This window comes from Malaya genurostris, chromosome 1, assembly GCF_030247185.1.
Source record: "Malaya genurostris strain Urasoe2022 chromosome 1, Malgen_1.1, whole genome shotgun sequence".
NCBI lineage: Eukaryota > Metazoa > Arthropoda > Insecta > Diptera > Culicidae > Malaya > Malaya genurostris.
The window spans coordinates 20,889,539-20,908,591 of NC_080570.1; the positions used below are offsets into that span (position 1 = coordinate 20,889,539).

Here is a 19,053-nt window from a genome sequence, read left to right on the forward strand (position 1 = left end):
TTGACTTCGTGAGCATCGCAAACAACGTCACCCGAACAGCTTGAATAGGTGGAAGCGAATTCCGGTACGATTCCTGCGATCGAATCTGAACTGAACGCGTCGGTTTTAATTAACAGGTATTTAATTTTCCCAAAGGAAATTCCATCTTCGCAAGAGAAGCTGGCGAAATGATGTTAAATTCACGTTCGTCGAAATTCGCCCGGAGGATTTGTTGACAGGCAGCGAATCCGAGCTCTTCAATTAGGAAGAAAGATGTTCCACTCGTCATCTGATTCCGGACTCGGAAGTCGTAGTAATGCCAGTATTTCCTAATTGAAGTGCTCCTGCTGCCTGTGCATTTGAGCTATCAGGTTTGCTGCTCAAAGCTACTTCAAACAAATTCAATCCCTAATCCCCAGACTGGAAACTTGAATTGAAACCCCGTCTTACCCGAACAGAATTCCAAACTGAACACTGTAGGCCAGCACTGAATTTCTAAGATGTGGCTTCCGGAACATAACCAAGATTTGTTGCATCCCCGTTTTCAGTCCACTCTGGCTCGAGCTGCCCGTTTCTACCGGGGTCTTCGCTTCCGCAGTGTCAACCAGAGTTTCGTTAACCAATTCCTTAATCTGTGGAGAAAAATAAGGGAAATAATAAAGCGACCACATGGAACAAACAACAATAAAGGATTCCAAGAACAAGGCAAACTCACCGGATACTCGTTCCGGTTGTTTCCGGTGTTGAGTGAGTAAAGCGTCTGAAACACGGTAAGCGCTTGCTGATTACGTCCTTTGGACATCAGAAATTTGGGGCTTTCCGGGAGAAACACGACACAGGTTCCGCTCAGCAAACTCGGTAGGCAGCACACGGCCAGGAAGATCTGCCACGAGTGGATAACTGAAATGGAGGATAGATAAGTATGAAAAAAACAATCGATTAATAATTTACGATTGAGCAGCTGGAGAAAATTTCATTTCCTATTATTACTTTGGTAACAACAAGGATCGCGTCTCAATGCTACTCAGTTAGTGAAACTAGTAGGAAAAATGTCCCCGGAAGTATGCAATCAGTGGCGATAAAATTCGTGGAATTAATATTTGTAGCTCAGATCCTTGGAAATGAATATTTTCCATTAAATTTTGTTTTGAAATAAACAGAAAATTGATAGAGTCGGTATTGGAAACCGGTCGTAAACATCTTCCAAGATACCGAGGAAACAATCAATTTTGTAGTCATGCCATGTGGAAGCTAATATTCGCTTGAGAAAAAAGTCTATCTCATGTTTTCGGTTTTTTGATCCACGATTGGTCCGATTATCCGCTTTCATTAATCGCCGATGGTGATTTCCAAACTTCAATAATCTAGGGTAAGGGCTCCCTATTTCATCTCATTTGTAAGGACGTCGCCTTCAAACCCCGATTTAGCCACTAAAATCACTGTAACTATTTCATATTACTGCTTTATTCGCCTTGCTCCACGTTGAGAATAGAATCACATTTCTTGGAAATTCAACTAATAATTATTAAACAGCTAAAAATACTAATGATGTTTTCACTACTCTGCTCCTAATTTCATCTCAATGGATTTTTATCCATCCTATCGTTGATCTTTTATTCATCCTATAAATTAGCAATGGCGACAGCAATTAAAACCAAATTTTCCACTATTACACTCTCACCCGCATACGCATGGCTGCCAGATGGCTGACTAAACGCTGCCAGCTGGAAAAATATGGCTGGGCAGACATTCTGGTGACCGACTGTCTCACCGCTGCCCGATATAAAACTCAAACGATACAACCGTACCCACCATTATTATTATTTGTAAAAAAAATACTCGTTGAATTATCTAATTAATGAGGCAATGGATTACGGAGATCTAAAGAACTATCTTTTAACATCATTTTATTAGTAAAAACAGATAGAACAGATATAGACTTTCTATGCAAAGTAATACATATTTTCTATGAAAATATCTGGCATCTCTGTGCACAGCCGATGAAACACACACACACTTCACAGCGTTATGTTGGCGTATAGCGGAATGAAACCAGTGCTACTAGATTTGCCACAATTGTTATTTCATTAGTATTTAACACGTTCTTTCTTGTAATATTCGAAGCTGAAACAGTTTCATTGAAATAGTAATATCAATAATATAATTAAACTAATGTCACGGATACCAAAAACATACTTTTTGATGATAATTTGAGGAAGATGAACAATTTTTGTTTTGTAACATTATGAGATAACTTGGCAACTTTGCGAAACCAAATGAGATGAAAACAAAGCGCAATCAAGTGAACGAAGTGAAAAACTTTCATCTCATATTTTTTAAGACTTTTATTGCTTGTCGGGTAATTTTTGAAGTTTATAATCGTTAACTAAACAAGTGGCAAGTGAACATAACTAATTATGAAGTCATCCAGCATTCAATGATAGTGTAATTGTGCGAAATAGTGATCATGTTTTGAGACGAATCGATTAGTAGATATTCAGAAACATGACGAACTGTAAATCTTGAGACGAAAATGTGTCCTAAATTGAAAAGTGAGTTTATTTTATATGAAAAAAACGATCACCGAAGAATTTAAAACCATTTCTTTCAATAGGAAAGTGTGACAATAGCTTTTCAAATCATTTTAAAACATTTCACAGTTTGCTTCCGGTAGGTTGTAAAATATTATTCATGTTCAAAGTTATGAGGTGAAGGGATGAGATGGAAATAGGAGCTCAGATGAAATAGGGAGCCGTTGCCCTATATATAAAAATGCAGAGATCATTCTTTGTAATCGCATCACGTAAGAACGGATGGGCAGATTGAGATGCTTTTTTTTTTGTTTGATCAGTTTTTACCCCCACCGGGTTCGTACATCAAAAATATTAGGAAAACTAACCGGAAAAGTGGGAAAAACCAATAAAGTTATTTTGTATGGACAATGGAATTTTCCACTGAAAAGTCGCCAATGATTGCTAGATCTACAATTGATGTTTGGCGCGCAAGGAGATGCTCAGTATTTCGCCGTTGAAGAAAAGAATACTAGATCTTTGTAAAATCGTTTGGCGCGCAACGAGTAGATTTGGGTGGAGATTTTACATGCATGATTGATTCGTCATTTGGAAACACGTTCTTAATAGGGTATCAAAATCATTACTTCCCAAATGACTGTTTTAGCTATACCGTTAACAGAAACACATGTTCTAATGTCATTTACCAGTAGATGTAGTTAGATGAATTATGTTGGCCATCGTGGGCGTGAGTTGAACAAATCAAATTATGTAACGATTTTTTTACGTATCAATGTTAGGATTCTGCTGCTGATATAATGAGTTCAGATGAAAATATTTTCCTTGCATTTAGCATGCTGAAGTTTGTTCAGCCGATTCGGGAGAGTTTTCAAGAGTGGTTTACTTCAAAACGGTCTGCTTAGGATGCTATTCATGACATTTGTAAGCTGCTCAAGCCAAATCATTTCATTTTCCGAACTTTGGATTACTTGACGAATTATCATATGCGAATCGTGAATATCATATCTGAAGGAGAAATCGTGGCATGTAAGAACCATTAGTTGTAAGATCTGCTGTTTTATACATTGGCTTTAACGATAAGAAGAATACTGGTATAATCACTCCTCATGTTCACTCCGCTAGAACAGAATATTGATTCTCAGGACTGAATACTAAGCAAACCGATGTGGTGGCTCGACGAATGAGAGGCCTTTTGATACAATTCTTGAACGAATATTGCGTTCATGTCAAAGTTAATGGACACAATATTTAAGAAAAAGGGTAATTTGAACTTTCGAATGTCCAAGTATTTTTCATTTTATCGCTAATTCGTTAATCGAAAATTGATCCTGTCATTATCCTGCTACGAACATTCATCAAACACGACTAAGTAATATCACTAGCGGTGAAGTAGGTTATGGACAACCGTTCAAAATTTGCTGATAAATTTTAAACGTCTTCAGTACAAATAAGTCTTAATATTCAATGATAAACAAAAATCCCCGAGGACTGCTTTTGGAAATTTGTGGGGTCAATTTAAAGTATTTATCTTGGTCATCTCTTTTTCATCCATCTGTTAATTTATTTATTAGTTTATTTAGGAGCAAGGGAAAAGCTTGCTGGAGCTGAGATTTTGGTTCTCCTTCTCCAGCAGGCATAAAACCTTCTCATCTTTTGTAGCAACAAATAACATTTGACCAAATGATACATAACGAAATCTTAAATTACCCTTATTTAAACTACAAAGCTAACTAACAACTATTCATATTGACTAATTATCTTAATAAAACTAGCGGGAAAATATTTGGAGAAAACGGGTTTTAATGGCGTTACGAGATAAATTGAAATTAAATCCATCAGAGCAAGTATTGAATACGCGACATATACTCGAAAACGGTTCAATGAACCCATTGTTAGTACTGGCACGAGGAATTCTGAGAAAGGGATTAAACCGCAAATTACGCCGAAGAATGTCAAAACTTAGCTTTTGTTGGAGATCTGCACTATCAATTCGAGATTGGATGAGGTCCGCGACGAAAACAGCTTTTTGTGTATCACGGCGGACAGATAGCAAATCGAAGTGTATGTCTACAACGATTTTCGTAGCTTGGAAGATTAAATGGATTTCTCCAGGGCAGGCGACGCAAAGCAAAACGAATGAACTTGCACTGAACTGTTTCAATGCGTAGCTTATCTGTTTGATAATATGGTGCCCAAACAACAACAGCATACTCGCGAACTAGAGCGCAATATAACGATTTCAGGCAGTATATGTTATTGAAATTTTTTGAGATGCGAAAGATGAATCCTAGCATCTTTAATGCTTTAGAGAGGGTATATTCTATGTGATCTTTGAAACTAAGTTTTGAATCCAATAACACTCCTAGATCCTTAATTGATGTCTCCCGTTTTAGTACAGCTTGCGAAATAGTGTAATCATACATGATCGTGGTTCGTTTACGAGAGAAAGAGATAACGAAGCATTTGAAGGCGTTGATAACCATTCTGTTGACGTTGCACCAGTTAGAAAATACATCCAACTGTGACTGCAAGAAGTTTGAGTCTTTCAGATATTTGATGAGATGAAACAGTTTGAAATCGTCGGCGAATGATAGCTTCATGCATTGCAATGCGAAATTCAGATCATTCAGATATAGCAGAAATATGAATGGTCCTAGATGGCTTCCCTGAGGAACACCAGAGCTCACGATGAATGATGGAGTAACGCAGTCGCCAATTTTCACGGTCATACTACGACCAGTCAGAAATGATTCAATCCAATCCATCATCCCACATGTCAAATCTTTAGTTTGAGAGAGATCTACAATCTCTGTTTAATACACTGACTCGAAGGATGAGATGGCAAATGGTGCATTTGTTTAGTTTTTGCGTAACAAAAGCATTGAACATATCCACAATAATTCTTGATGATATTTCTTCTTCGGGACGAAGTTAATGTGTTGAATATGAATTTGTCGTAATTCGTTTATTGTAAGCCAAGTAATCAGTAAAATAATGGAAAGAAACATCAACGTTTGGCAACTCTGCTGTTCGAAAACACAAATTTAAAAAAATAATTTCAGGCGAGACGAAGTTCGACGGGTCAGCTAGTACATTAATATAATAACAATTTATAATCGATGAATCTGCTCTATCAATTGACTCAGCCTGAGCAATCAAGCAGTCAAACGAAACGTCCGTACATGTACAGTAGAGATATCTCAAACTCGACGCGAACCAGAACCCGACGGATTCGGGTCCAGAAAAAAGTGTTTGTCAGGTTCAGGTCGGGTACGGGTGATATTTCAAAAAAAAATTTTTTAGGTTTCAAATTTCGAATTGCATATTTTAAATGTTGAAATTCAATTCAAGTTTAAATTTCGATTATCAAATTTTGCGTTATAAATTTCTAATTTTCTATGGTCAGATTTCAAATGTTTCGAATGTCAAATATCTAATTTCGAAATCCAGATAAAAAATTTCGAATTTAAATTTCAGATTTTGTATTTCAAATTTTAAATTTCAAAGTTCATATTTCAAATTCAAGTTTCAAATTATAAATTTTCAAATGTCAAATCTCAATACAAATTTCGTATTTCTGGTTTCAAATTTGTTAATTTCAAATTTCATATTTCAAATACTCTAAAAAAAAAGTTTCAAATTTCGACTTTCTGATTTAGAATTTCAAATTACAAATCAAATTTTAGATTTCTAAATACAAGGTTTAACTTTCATTACAAGTTTCAAATTTTAAATTTTCTACGTTCAGATTTCAAATTTTAAATTTCAAATGTCGTAGATAAAATTTCGAAATTCATGTTTAAAATTTCATTTCGAATATCAAATTTAATTTTAGAATTTACAATTTTCAATTTCAAATTTTAGTTTTCAAATTTTAAATTGTCAAAGTTCAGATTTTTTTTTCAAATTTCAGGGTTTTTTTTCAAATTTTAATAGCAAGTTTAAAGTTTTTAATTTCTAGTCAAATAGTCAATTTCAAGTCAATTTAAATTTTCAAAGTCTAGATTCCAAACGTAAAATTTCAATTAAAATTTAAAATTCAAGTTTCAAATATCAAATTTCAAATTTTCAAAGTAGAGATTTCAAATTTTAGATTCAAAATTTTAAATGTAAAATTCAAATTATAATCCTTAAATTTTAAATATAAAAATTCGAATTTCTAACATCAAGTTTCAAATTTGGCATTTCACATTTCAAATGTTCGGAGCTTCGAACAAGAAATCGAGAATTTGGTATTGAAAATTTCGGAATTCGAATGAGGGTTTTTAAATTTGGAAATTAATTTGATAATTGGATCTTGGGATGGAGAATTGAGAACTCGAAATTCAGAGTTTTCATTAAAATACAAATTGCAAACTATACACTTTTTTCTAAGTTTGAAATTGGGAAATTTAATAAAGGAAATAAGATTTGAAATTTTGAATTTGGAGTGTGACAGGTAAATTTGGAGTTGGGATTTTTAAGTTTAAAATTAAGAATTTAGAATGGGATTTTATAACTGACAATTTGGGATTGCGGATTCGAAACTGAGAATTTTCAAAAATTAAGAATTGAGAAAAAAAATTTAAAGTTTGGAATTTTGAGTTTGTACAATTCAAAACTGAGAACTGTAAATTTGAAAAAAATAATTTGGGAATAGTAAATTTGGAATTTAAATGTCGAATTTTCAATTGGAAATTTCGAATTTGTAATTTGAAATAGTGAGTTTTATTTTGGAGAATCGGGCTCTGGGAATTTGGACTTGAGAGTTTTGAATTAGTGATTGGGTCATGAAAATTGTGAATTAAGTCCTAGGAATTAGCAATCTGGAACTTGACTTTCGAAATTTAAAATCAGAAACTTGGAATTAAAAAAACGAAAACTTGGATCCAGTAAGTTGGAGTATGACATATGAAATTGAAAAAGGGAAACTTGGAATTTGAAATGTAGAGCTTGAAATTGGAGTTGGTTATAGGGGATTGGGTCAAAGATAAACTCTAGAATACAATGTCCCATACGATCAACTGAAAAATGTTGGGTCTGTAATCGTGAATCAGTAGTTTCAGTAATAGTGTAAATTTATTGACCCTTCGTTAATCAGCGTCTACAAGCAAAGATAAACTCAAGACAGAGTAGTCAGCGATTTCTTATGTATCATTTAAAAAGGACCCCTCGGTTCACTGTCAGTTTCACTCTTTTGAAGCAAAACAACAAGCGTATGATCGCTACACGCGTCGTAACCATGACAATGTTTGTTTATGTTTGAAAAAAGGCGGGTGGGTAATGCCAGAGACATAACTGGATGTCGTGAATACGAAAAAAATGACATGTTCCTTAACACTTCCGAATATCAATTAGTTGATCAATTGTATGAATTATGCAAGCATTCCCCTTTTTCACATTTTTCGCCAAAACATAGAAGGCTTAACTTGATCTCGATTACTTAGAATTTCACACAGCGAAAAGTGCACAAATCTAATCAAACTGTTCTAGATTTGCACTGAACTGAGGATTTTTACTTTCGATTTGCGAGCAAGAAATCCTAATAGTTCTTTAGAACCATTAGAACAACTGATTTTGTGTGATGCTCTCCACCGTTGTGCTCTTTTCGTTGTTTTGATGTGGAACACATCTTTATTTTCTATATAGGGGTGCAAATTAGCAACTCGAGGAAAAATACACGTAGAAATGTGGTCAGGTTTTAAACACTTACAGCTCAGTATATTTTATATCAATTATTAATATTATTTCATTATTTGATTGGAAATATTTCTAAGATTCGATTTGAATGTATCAAGCCACGTATTTTCAATTATAAATGGTTGAAATTTTGATTAGTAGCGAGCACTGTCCTATTTTGTCTGCTAAAAATCTTCGGTATACCGGATTTCCCTGCCATAGACGACGGTTTTGAAGGAGTAAGCGATATATTAAAGGAAAAGCATCGCTCTGATTGGTCAACCGATCCAAAAGCGAAGCTGTTGGAAGCACGCGAATCTATAAATAAAAGCAAAATTATAGCTAACGTTTCAGTCCTACGCGTAGCATGCTAAAGGTAGGATGTTGCTAGACAACAAGACAAAAAGTGCCATAAAACGATTTGAAGCTTTAATTGGTATGCTCTGATCTTGTTTTATACGAGTTCGGATGAAAGTCCATGTTATGTCGTTTCGCCTAAGAAATTGACCCCAGGGTAAACTTTGAAAGCTTAAGATTAATTTCAAATTTATATAAGACGGACTCGATTGATAATGAGAAAAAGTTTATAATTGCATACATTTAAGATATTGGTGTAATTTCGTCGGCTATAAAATGAACAATGTTCGGTGTTGGTTCCTAATCAAGATCAATCTAAGCAGACTCTCGTGCAATAGCGGATTCAAAAGTGTGACGATTTATTGAACTATTTGATTGTAGATCATTAGAAATTTTGGTTGCCTTGTTCCACATCAATGGCTCGAACAACCACATGGGGCTGATCCTTGTATTTTTTTCACCAATGCAAACGACTGACAGCTGTGACGTAATCGCTTTTGTCGGAAGCGAAACTAGCTTTGCAAACGACACACAATACATCTGCTCGCAGGGGCAATAGAATCCAAACTGATCCAATTTTCGTTAAGAGGTTTCTTTTTACGTGATTTCGTTTATAGCTTTTTCACTAATGGGCGGTCCTAACGGCTATAAAATAGCCGCATACAGAATTTTAATGTCGATTATTTCATTTCGGATTTTCATTTCATTGAAAGAAAAACTATCAGGATGCTGTACGGGATTCATTCCTGCCTTTCAGAAGGACCAAATTGTGGAACTGACTACGATATTAAGCACTGCTCGGAACATTTTTCTAGAACGATTTGTTGTACAGCAGCAGATATTTTGTTCTCTTCCTCAGAACGCGTTCTGATTGGCTGGTGTTGACATGAGTCAAGTGAGACAGGTTTTTCAATAGTGTACTATTGAAATACTTCAATGCTGTACACGTTTAAGTTGAAAACTTTCGATTCTATTGGTAGTTAATTAGAGGTTTTCACAGATCACTGAGCTATGATCTTTAAAAATCCTTTTTGATACTCGTTTATACCAAACATTTCAGAAAAGTTTAATTTGAACTATTTGAGATTATGTCACATAACTGAAAATTTTATCATAAAATTGTGATCATATTTCCGATGGCATGTAGCAAAAATTATGTTGATTCATTAGATACAATAGGAGATATGTACGATAAAAAACTTATCACTCTCTCAGAGGGTACATTTTGAAAAGGCTTCATAGTAAAGTAAGTCGTATTCACGACAAAAAATATCAAGTTACAGTACGAACTATATTGAACGATTTTGCTGATTCAGTGATTCTGAAAATAAGAAAGTTCAAATTACTTAGACTTATCGTTTAGAACTTATTTAGTTTGTTATTGTATCATTCCACGAAGCATTAAAATCAATTGAAGAATGAAATCCTTATGTGCTGAAGGTAAACATATATTTGCTTCTTTTCTAACTTTTATTGTTTCCGTGGCGCATTTTGCCAGAGCTAGTCGACGCTTATTAACGAAGGGTCAATAAACTTACCTTATTACTAAGCCTACTGGTTCACGACTACTGACCCAACATGATACATTACAAATCGCATACCACTCTATCTTAAGTTTGAGTATTCGGTATTCAAACTGAGCATTAGATTAGATGACAAGTTTTCCGTTTCGTAGAAAGTCGATCACAGTTTTGGTGAATCTCATCCTTCAGGAACAAATCACTTCAGCGGAATGCGTCAACTGACCAACCAACCGCCTCTACTAGACGATTCGGACAGAAACCTTCGCTTGATTAATGTTTACTCGTCATATCGAGGGGGAACACATTTCCCCGGTGGGCAAATAAACGAGCAGCGGTTTTGTGCAAATTGAAGAGAGCACACCGCAAATACATTACCGAATTCATCAATTCCTAGGAATCCAACTCTTTTTGTAGAGTTTTAAGTAGGTAATTAAAATTATTGGTTGGTATGTGGTATATTTAGATAAGGTCTGTTACAGATAAACAAAGTACCAAAGAACTCTAATGCTTCATGGGATGAGGCAACAACAAACTAAATAAATTTACTTTCTTACACGGAAAGACCTAAATCAGCATTTTGGCGAAAAAACTAGTTGATTTTCTGATTTTAGTTAGTTATTTTTTGAGACAACTAAAAAAAATCTTACTTTTGCTATTTTAGATTTTTTAATTCTAAGTCCTTTAATAATAATAATAAAATATTTGTTGAAATGACTATTTTTTAGTTGAATTCACCAATTAAACGTGCTGTCATTTCTTAGCTAAGGCACACTTCATTTCCATTGAACTAATTTTTTAGTTGAATTGGAGAAATAAAACGTTATTTTCAACCAACATGAATGGTAGAATTGGCTTCTGCAATTTGCGGCTATATGGCGCTCTGTCACCGAAAAAAAAATGTTAACACCGTAATGACTACTAGCCACTAGATGGCACACTACTACCGAAAAAAATTTCAGTCGCGGTTGTTTTTTTCTATATTGGCCGGTATAAATACGATGTTGCATTGGAGAAAAAGACATACACGAAACATAAACTTCTTTTTGAAAATTTTTCTTCTCAATCGCTGTTTTCTTTATTCGACTTCGCGAAATAGACTCTCTCACTGAAAACTTTGAGCACTCGGAAAACAAAAACCGAATACAAGAAGCACACCGGACGGCGTAGCCCGGAATGTTAGAAGATACAAAGAACATCATTTGATGTGTACAATTAGAGTGCAATATTCGAAACTCACTTCACTGTTCCGCGTAAAAACTTTACTACCCACAATTGCTTCAAATGCGCACAAATTCTGAATAAATAAATTTTTACTAACAGTTTACGACATTTTTACATATCGGTTTAGAAATGTATATATCGTAACACAAGCGAAAAACAACTAAACAATTTGCAAACAGTTTCAACAAGACTGTTCCTTTTAGCTTTTTAATTGATTGTTTTGCTTTGACACTTCTTATGAGTTTTTGGCTAATAAAACCAATTTCATTTTTGTTTTTTTTTGTGCTGTCCTTCAGTAATGACGGTGATAGATAAATAGAAACAAATTTTCTGATTTTAAAAACGAAATTAGTTGTCAATGAGAATTTCGTGTTGGATTGAAATATCGCTGGTTTGTGTCCAGAATATTCGCCAACTAAACACATTCTTAAAAATAAGAGTTTTTTCAGCAATTCTCAATTTTAACTAATTTTATAGTTATTTTGGAAATTTTGTTGTTAAAATCAACTAATTCAAAAACAGTAATATGAATTAGGCGCAGAGCTAATTTCGGTCGTTCCGTGTATTTTAAGAATCACTGAATATGAAGTAAAATGGCTCAATACCGTTCATACTGTAACTTGATATTTTGTTCAAACATAAACAATCATTGTCATAGTTACGCCGCGTCTAGCGATTAGACGCTTGTTGTTTTGCTTCAAAAGACTGAAACTGACAGTGAACCGAGCTCATCGAGGAGTCCTATTCAAATGATACACAAGAAATCGCAGACTACTCTATCTTGAGTTTGTCTTTGAAAGTACCTTTTATTATTAGGTTTCACACGATGGCGACACAAATGAACTGCCGATGAATCAAGCTCATCTTTGACAGCTGCCGGTGGTTTGTTTTGTATTGCGACTGCAAATTAAAGTGAAAAGGAATACAAAGATTGCCTTGTCTGCGTTTCCAGCATGAAGGAGCAATCATTCATTGTTCATTGGGTGAGGTTTTGTCACAGACTAACAGACAGGACACTCAAATAAGATTCTTCAATCATTTTAACGGTCATTTCGAACATTCCTTTAGTTGGGACAGTACTCACATGTGTCATGATAGCGCCACGTTACCCTATCAAAAACATCCTGTCTGTCATCTGGACTGTGTTTATTTTTTTCATTTACCAACAGAGTTGCCATTCATACAGAATTACCTGTAATGTATTGATTTGTATACGTCCATGCGAATTCTATGCAGGATACAGATTACAATATTTACTTGTTTCTGGTCTGCCGCCACTTAATTTCGGGTGAAAACTACCAACACAATAAAAAATAGTCTAGATGAACAACGTTGAGTCAAACAAACCTCCTTTCAACATCGCGAAAAAATTAAATATATTATCAACGTAATCCAATAATTTATTGTGACGATTCATTTTCAAATATTTTTATGAAATCAGGCATCCCTGCAAGCAGCTGATCGGTGTTGACAAACGAGGGGAAACCAACTAGTAAAAAAAAACTTTTACATAACACAAGGGGTGTACAGATAGTAAATAGTTCGCGCAGTACAATATAGGTGGAACTAGTGCATCACGAAAAATTATTTTTATAAGAATTTATTCATACTGTCATGTCTGTTAGTCTGTGGTTATGTCATGTTTGTGTAAAACCTAATTCACTGAAACAGCTTTCAGGAGCCAACTGTAAATATGTTATTCGGTACAAGTAAATAGCATTTCCATTCAATCGATGAGAAAATATTCAAAACTAAGAATTTGTCCGCTGACCGAGAAGAATCAACATGAATCAAAAGAGTAATTGTAACTTTCTAGAAAAACTGATATTGCAAAAGTGCGAAATTTTTCCCAGAATTCGATCAAACGAGGTATGATTCCAATTATCATCGATCACAGGTTGGTTATTGGATTTCCAGCGTTGGTGTCAATTCTACCCCACCCAAACCCGAGCACGAGCGTGAATGATGATAACGACGATGACGACTTCTTGCACACTTGCTGACACTATACTATTTCACCTAGAGAGAGAGAGATCTCGTCTATCTTAATAGGATTATAGCAGCTCGTGTGATAGTCAAAATAGCAACTCACCGAAACTGTCACCCAGTAATCGAAAGTCCCACTGCTGCGGAATGATTGCCCAAGCCAGGGACGGCAGCAGCATGTTACCGATGCTGTAGAATATTCCAATCAGTATCATCACCCGGGATCGATGCTGCAGACTGTGAAATTCCGACAGGTAGGCCATCAGAACCGCGAATGGCCCGCATATGCTGTCAAAACGAGAAGAGAAGAAGGATGGAATGTGAATCAGAGCGGGTTGATGGGATGAATGAAAGGCAATGAAGAATGATGAAAGTCCAAAAAATCCGTATTACGTCAGTCACGTCTAGCCCGATTTGACGAATAAATAAATGAAAATACTTCGGGGTTTGGGATATTTCGGACGACTGCATGCCAGATGCCTGCGGTCGATACGACGAAACAAAGAAATATGCCATTCCATACTGGGGACGGAATTTCAAATAGCTGGATATAATCCTCCGAAGATCGATTTTTGCTCCACGACTCTAACTGATGGCAAATTGGGCCAACAGCGATTGTCATTCAATTTTTGAGTCCGGTGGAAATCACTACCGGGTAGAGTAAATCCAAAGGAAAAATCTTTATTGAAGCAAGTGAAGAAAAAAAAACAAACCCACTAGAGATCACGGCAGTAACCGGAAACAGTAACACCACATGTGGGCCACCAAAATCAACGGACTCGGACTCGGTCACCGCTTGACTCCTTTTTGTATTTTTTTATTTTTCTCTCTCTCTCTCTCTCTCTCTTGCAGAGATATATGTACTTACATAAAGCCACCCATAAATTTGAAAATCATAATTGCCACTACGTTCTGGCTGATGGCGCACAACACGTTGAAGGCTGCATCGAGGAAGTAGCCGTACACCAGCAGTCGCTTTCGGCCGTATGTATCCGACAGGAAGCCCCAGAAAAATGCGGATGATATCATTCCTGGGTGGGGAGTAAAAAAAAAGAAGATAAAAACAAAATTTAGTACACTTATTTACACACTGGTTGTGCGAGGCAAGCCGGAGGGAGAGCGCAGTTGGTTTCGGTTTCCAGAAGCAGTTCCACGCGGTGACATGCGGATTTTGCCTCACCATGGCACTCGAAAACGTGGTAAATGTGGTCAATCTGATGAAAGATTCAATATTGCAATAGCGCCCTCGGTGGTCAGTTCTGGACTGAATCTAACAGTCTATAGTCAGCGGTAAGCTTTGAGATTTGAAAAAAGTTGTCTACTGATAAAAACCGGAAGGAAGAAAACAGTTTTGAGTACCCGTCTTTGAAAATTCAATGTGATCAACTTCTAATAATTTCCGACGCTTACGTGAGCGGAAGAATCACACTACGCGTCGAAGTAAACTCGAAGATAAACTCACGATTACAAAGTCCTATGCAACGGTTGGGTCGACGACACGACCAGGCACTCCGAAGAAAAATCGAAATAAAACGTGTCTGTTAGCGATTAACCACCAGTTACCACAAATATAGCGACCCCTTGATAATGATAAAAATATTCTTCTCGAGCAACACTGTTTAAGTTGCTATGAGCTAGTTACCAAGGAGCACCCGAATAAATAAACAAACAGTTTGAAACAGTTGTGGAAAAATTCCACATTTCATGATTATTCAAAATCATTTACAAAAAACTGCAAAAAAAATAATTCATTCGAGGGCTGAATTGTATATAAAGTTTGTCAAACGCCGATGCTTGGTGAGTGGTTATCTTCGTATAAATGGATTTCTAAACGCTTTGTGTTTTTTAGTTCGATCTCAGAAAAAGATATCATGATGGATTGGTTAGTATCATTACTAGTGAAGTTCTCTGGAGCGATTTGTCAAAAAGTCTACATTCAATCGGCTGACACCTACCCGCATACGCATGGCTGCCAGACGGCTGACTAAACGCTGCCAGCTGGAAAAATATAGCTGGCAGACATTCTGGTGACCGACTGCCTCACCGCTGGCAGTTATACAACTCAAACGATACAACCGTATCCACCAGGATTTTTCCACATTGAAATCTTTGACACTTTCAGCGAAGGTGAGAAGATGAAAACGCTCGGCTAACTTAGATACAGGCGACATTGTTTTTTCAAATAGGATTTGACAACCGTCACTGAATCAATTTTGGTAGCCGTCTGGTGGCCATGGCTGCCCAGGTAGCCAAAACGCTATGCGGGTAGCGAAGTCCGGACAATTCGTTGCGTTTTACAGGTAATTCAGATCCCCAACGCAAAAATGTTCTAGTACAGATACATTTTTATTAAATCTTAAGGCTGGACTTCAAAATAGACGACATAAAAAGTTGAAACTTTAAACAAGGAATGTAAGTATTTCTGGGAACGTTATGAAAGTGATAAATGCTTAGTTAGATGAATATATTCCCTCTGAAGATAACACACGATAAGTTTTTTATTGCCTTAAACAACCGAAATCAATTTTTTGGTGGTGAATAATTTGCGTTGCCGGTACGGTACGCCACTACGAATTACATATTCGTTATGAGACAAGTACTCCAAAAGTGTCGCGCCATTGACTTCAAAGCGGCATACGACGCAATCACTATGGCAGAATTTATTCTGAAAGAATAAATTTAATACCTACCAGCGGGCCAACTACACTCAACGGTTCCGTTTTAAGTGAGAATCTCTTGTTTATATTTACATTCCATATGTGGTTTCCAAGGATACTGGTAACTGTTTTTCAAAATCAATAATTTACCAACTTGTGTTGCCAGTTTCAACATTTTTTCAAGCGATTCCGTTTTGACATTACCAGTTACTGAGGGGTAGTTAGATTTGCGATACAGTTTAGATAGACGAGTGGCAGGTCGTGTCGTCGGTTGGGTCGTCGGTTGGATCAGTAACCAGTAAACCAGGGAGCTCAGTAATGATGCACTGCACGTTAGTTGGCATCGTGAAACATTTGTAAGCGTTTGTAAAAATACTATGGTGACCACACATATTTTCTTCCTCGTTTTGTCTGAAAGTCGCTGCACCTCATTTGAGACGGCACAGCAAAGATGCCTGATTTGTCTGATAATTTGCAGTTTTCGAAAATAAGCTGCAAACATGTTTTAGAGGCAGACTTTTGAAAATAACATTTTTCGCAGACTCATTATTGAAACTTGAAATACGCAGCCTTTTTTTCGAGTTTACAGACTTTCTCAACCCTGTCTGAAGATATCTAACATTTTCATTAGGCATCTCTGCGGCACACAGCGATGTCAGATCTACGGAAATCTCCGTAGATCTATGGACTCGGAGATTTTACTACGGATGTACGGATCCGTAGATAAAATCTACGGAAATAAAAATATTTCTACGAACATCTATACGGAAATTGGTATTTTTAAAAGGAAAACTACGAGCACTGTTTGCCTGGCTACCAGAAAAAGGTCTTTTTCCCTGCTTTACACCGCTGGACTTTCCGGGGAAAATGTCAATCTATAGAAATGACACTACAACTATCTGGTGGATCGCTGGCGGCACAGGTCAATGTCAATAGGCAATTTTCAACTATAGGGATCGTGCACGAGGGCGTGGTTTAGTGGCCGGCGACGACAGCGCACGAGGCGGCGAGTGGATAAAATAATGCGACCATAGCAAAACTTGTAAACTGAGTTTGAAAATACTTTTTAGCGTATTTTCTCTGCGGATTTTTTTCCGAACCCTATGGAATTATTCGCGTGTGGTGCGAACGATTGTGCAACATCGACTGACTATTAAATTTTGAATCGAATTATTCATTCTGTATCTAAATACGGCCACGTCATTTTCTGTAATTGCAGTTGGATTTGTGTTTAATATTTGTCATATTCACTCAGATTCAAACACTCGAACGATATTCTCAGCACATTAAATGATTTTTCAATCGACTTGACCGGAAACACTGAAAAATATCTTACTAAAACATTCTAATTTCAGACCATTAGTAAAAATTGCTTCTGTGTAATTTCTTTTTATACTTTCACTCAAAGAAAATAACCCCAATAAAAAGTTTAAATATTTTTTAAATGAAGTACGTTTATCTCGAAGTTGTTCTTACTTTCGCTGAATTGCAATCATTACACCACTTGCTATTACTTTATTTTCAGAGCAAAAAAGACTCAAATAATTTTCCATCCGTCAAACTTTGAAATGGGTCACAGTTTTAGATAAATTTAGCTACTCGATAAAAAATAACTGCCCGACCGTCAAATTTTAACTAAAAGTTCAAATAATTCACAGGATGGTACATAGCAAGAAAATAAATTGTAAGCGTAAAAATGCTAGCAATCTCAGCAATAGCCAGTTTGACGTATATTGAAAATACGAGTCACGAAGCTAACAACAACTAATCATTTTATTGAAACGCTGAACTGTTTTGCCTTTCTCATATAGAAAGGTTATACAATCACTTGAAAATCGACTTGTAAAAATTGACCAAGTGCCATATGCCATATATTGTGTGTGTTTCTCGAAAATGACTTAATGGATGTTCACCAACATAGATTCAAATGAAAGGTTCTACACGGAATTCTTGGATTTCATCCGGATCCGACTTTCGGTTCCGGAATGATAGGGCAAAGTGTGTTAAAAATTGTGTACGTCACTTGAAGAGTCGAAACGAAAAAAGTAAAAAGTTTTATAAATTGGTCTCGAAAGTATTCCCGGTTTTCGAAAAACGACGGCAGATAATAGTCATACACTCAAAAAAGGATCTCACTTACTTTTACACTTAGTCCGGTATTCCTAATCTTAGGTTCAAATGAATGATCTTATGCTCCTACCGAAAATTAAGCATATTTTTCGGTTGCAATTAAAATCATGTTAGTTGATGGCCATACGAACCAACTTCGATTATATGTTCTCGGGTTCTAGTGCCCGAAATACCTACAATAGTGGAACTCCCTTCGTTTTCTCATCGATGTCAGAGAACTGTTTCATTCTGTAGGTTATACTAGTTAATGCACAAACAATCTCTTTGGTTTATTTTAAGAATCGGAGAGAAATATTTTTAATAGTATACCACAGTATAATATATGAGAATATGATTGATGTGAGAAAAGGATCATTACACCACTATGTTGTATTAAAACAGGTTTTTGACTATTTTATTCAGCGTGAACATATGGTAACAGTGTAAAGCTATGGTAGAGTTTTTTCGCCTATTCGCCACTAATGGCGCTACTTGTTATCGTGCACGGTCCCTATAGTCAAATTGATTTCACCGCTGTATCGTAACACCGATCCACCTCTGTTCAGATTAGAATTTCTTTCTCGAGCGGAATAATGGAATATTTTACCGCACTGAACTTCAAACAAGTTGAATAATTATAAAACATGGGATGAGCTAAACAATACTAAATTATTTTTAACGAGTTGCTGGTTGTTTCCTTTTTTCTTTTTTCCACTATTTGGCGTCACTTTACTTGAGATGACGCCGATTGATGGCACAGAAACTTAGGCTATATCGCCAGTTAACTTTCTTTTTACTACAAATGGGAACCTTGCTATGTGGCAACGTCGAGTCGCCTAAGTACGAATTAAATTCTTGCTTTCTCGCGAAATACTTAAATTTTCTAATACGATTCAACGTGCCCACTCGTTGATAGTTTTAACCGGAAGTGCCTGGATTGCTATTTAGGAAATTGTTGCTTTGTTATTTCATACGTAAACAAACATTGTCATCGTTACGGTGCATTGCCATCGTAGCAATAGGGCGCTTGCT

At 36.1% G+C, this 19,053-nt stretch overlaps 1 protein-coding gene and 1 long non-coding RNA gene across 2 annotated transcripts in view; one reads left to right on the forward strand and one right to left on the reverse strand.

Annotated features, from left to right (window-relative positions):
* LOC131434438 (synaptic vesicle glycoprotein 2B-like) overlaps nt 1–19,053 on the reverse strand; it is a 32,527-nt gene that overhangs the window by 8,753 nt on the left and 4,721 nt on the right. Inside the window, exons 3-6 of the mRNA XM_058601155.1 lie at nt 14,124–14,286; nt 13,362–13,543; nt 695–879; nt 430–611 (exon numbers count right to left, since the gene is read on the reverse strand). Of these exons, the coding sequence (XP_058457138.1) occupies nt 430–611; nt 695–879; nt 13,362–13,543; nt 14,124–14,286 (712 nt within the window). The remainder of the gene's footprint in view (nt 1–429; nt 612–694; nt 880–13,361; nt 13,544–14,123; nt 14,287–19,053) is intronic.
* LOC131434446 (uncharacterized) lies at nt 14,811–15,683 on the forward strand. Its single transcript, XR_009230335.1, has 3 exons — nt 14,811–15,052; nt 15,105–15,555; nt 15,617–15,683. It is a non-coding gene; the product is annotated as an uncharacterized LOC131434446 (long non-coding RNA).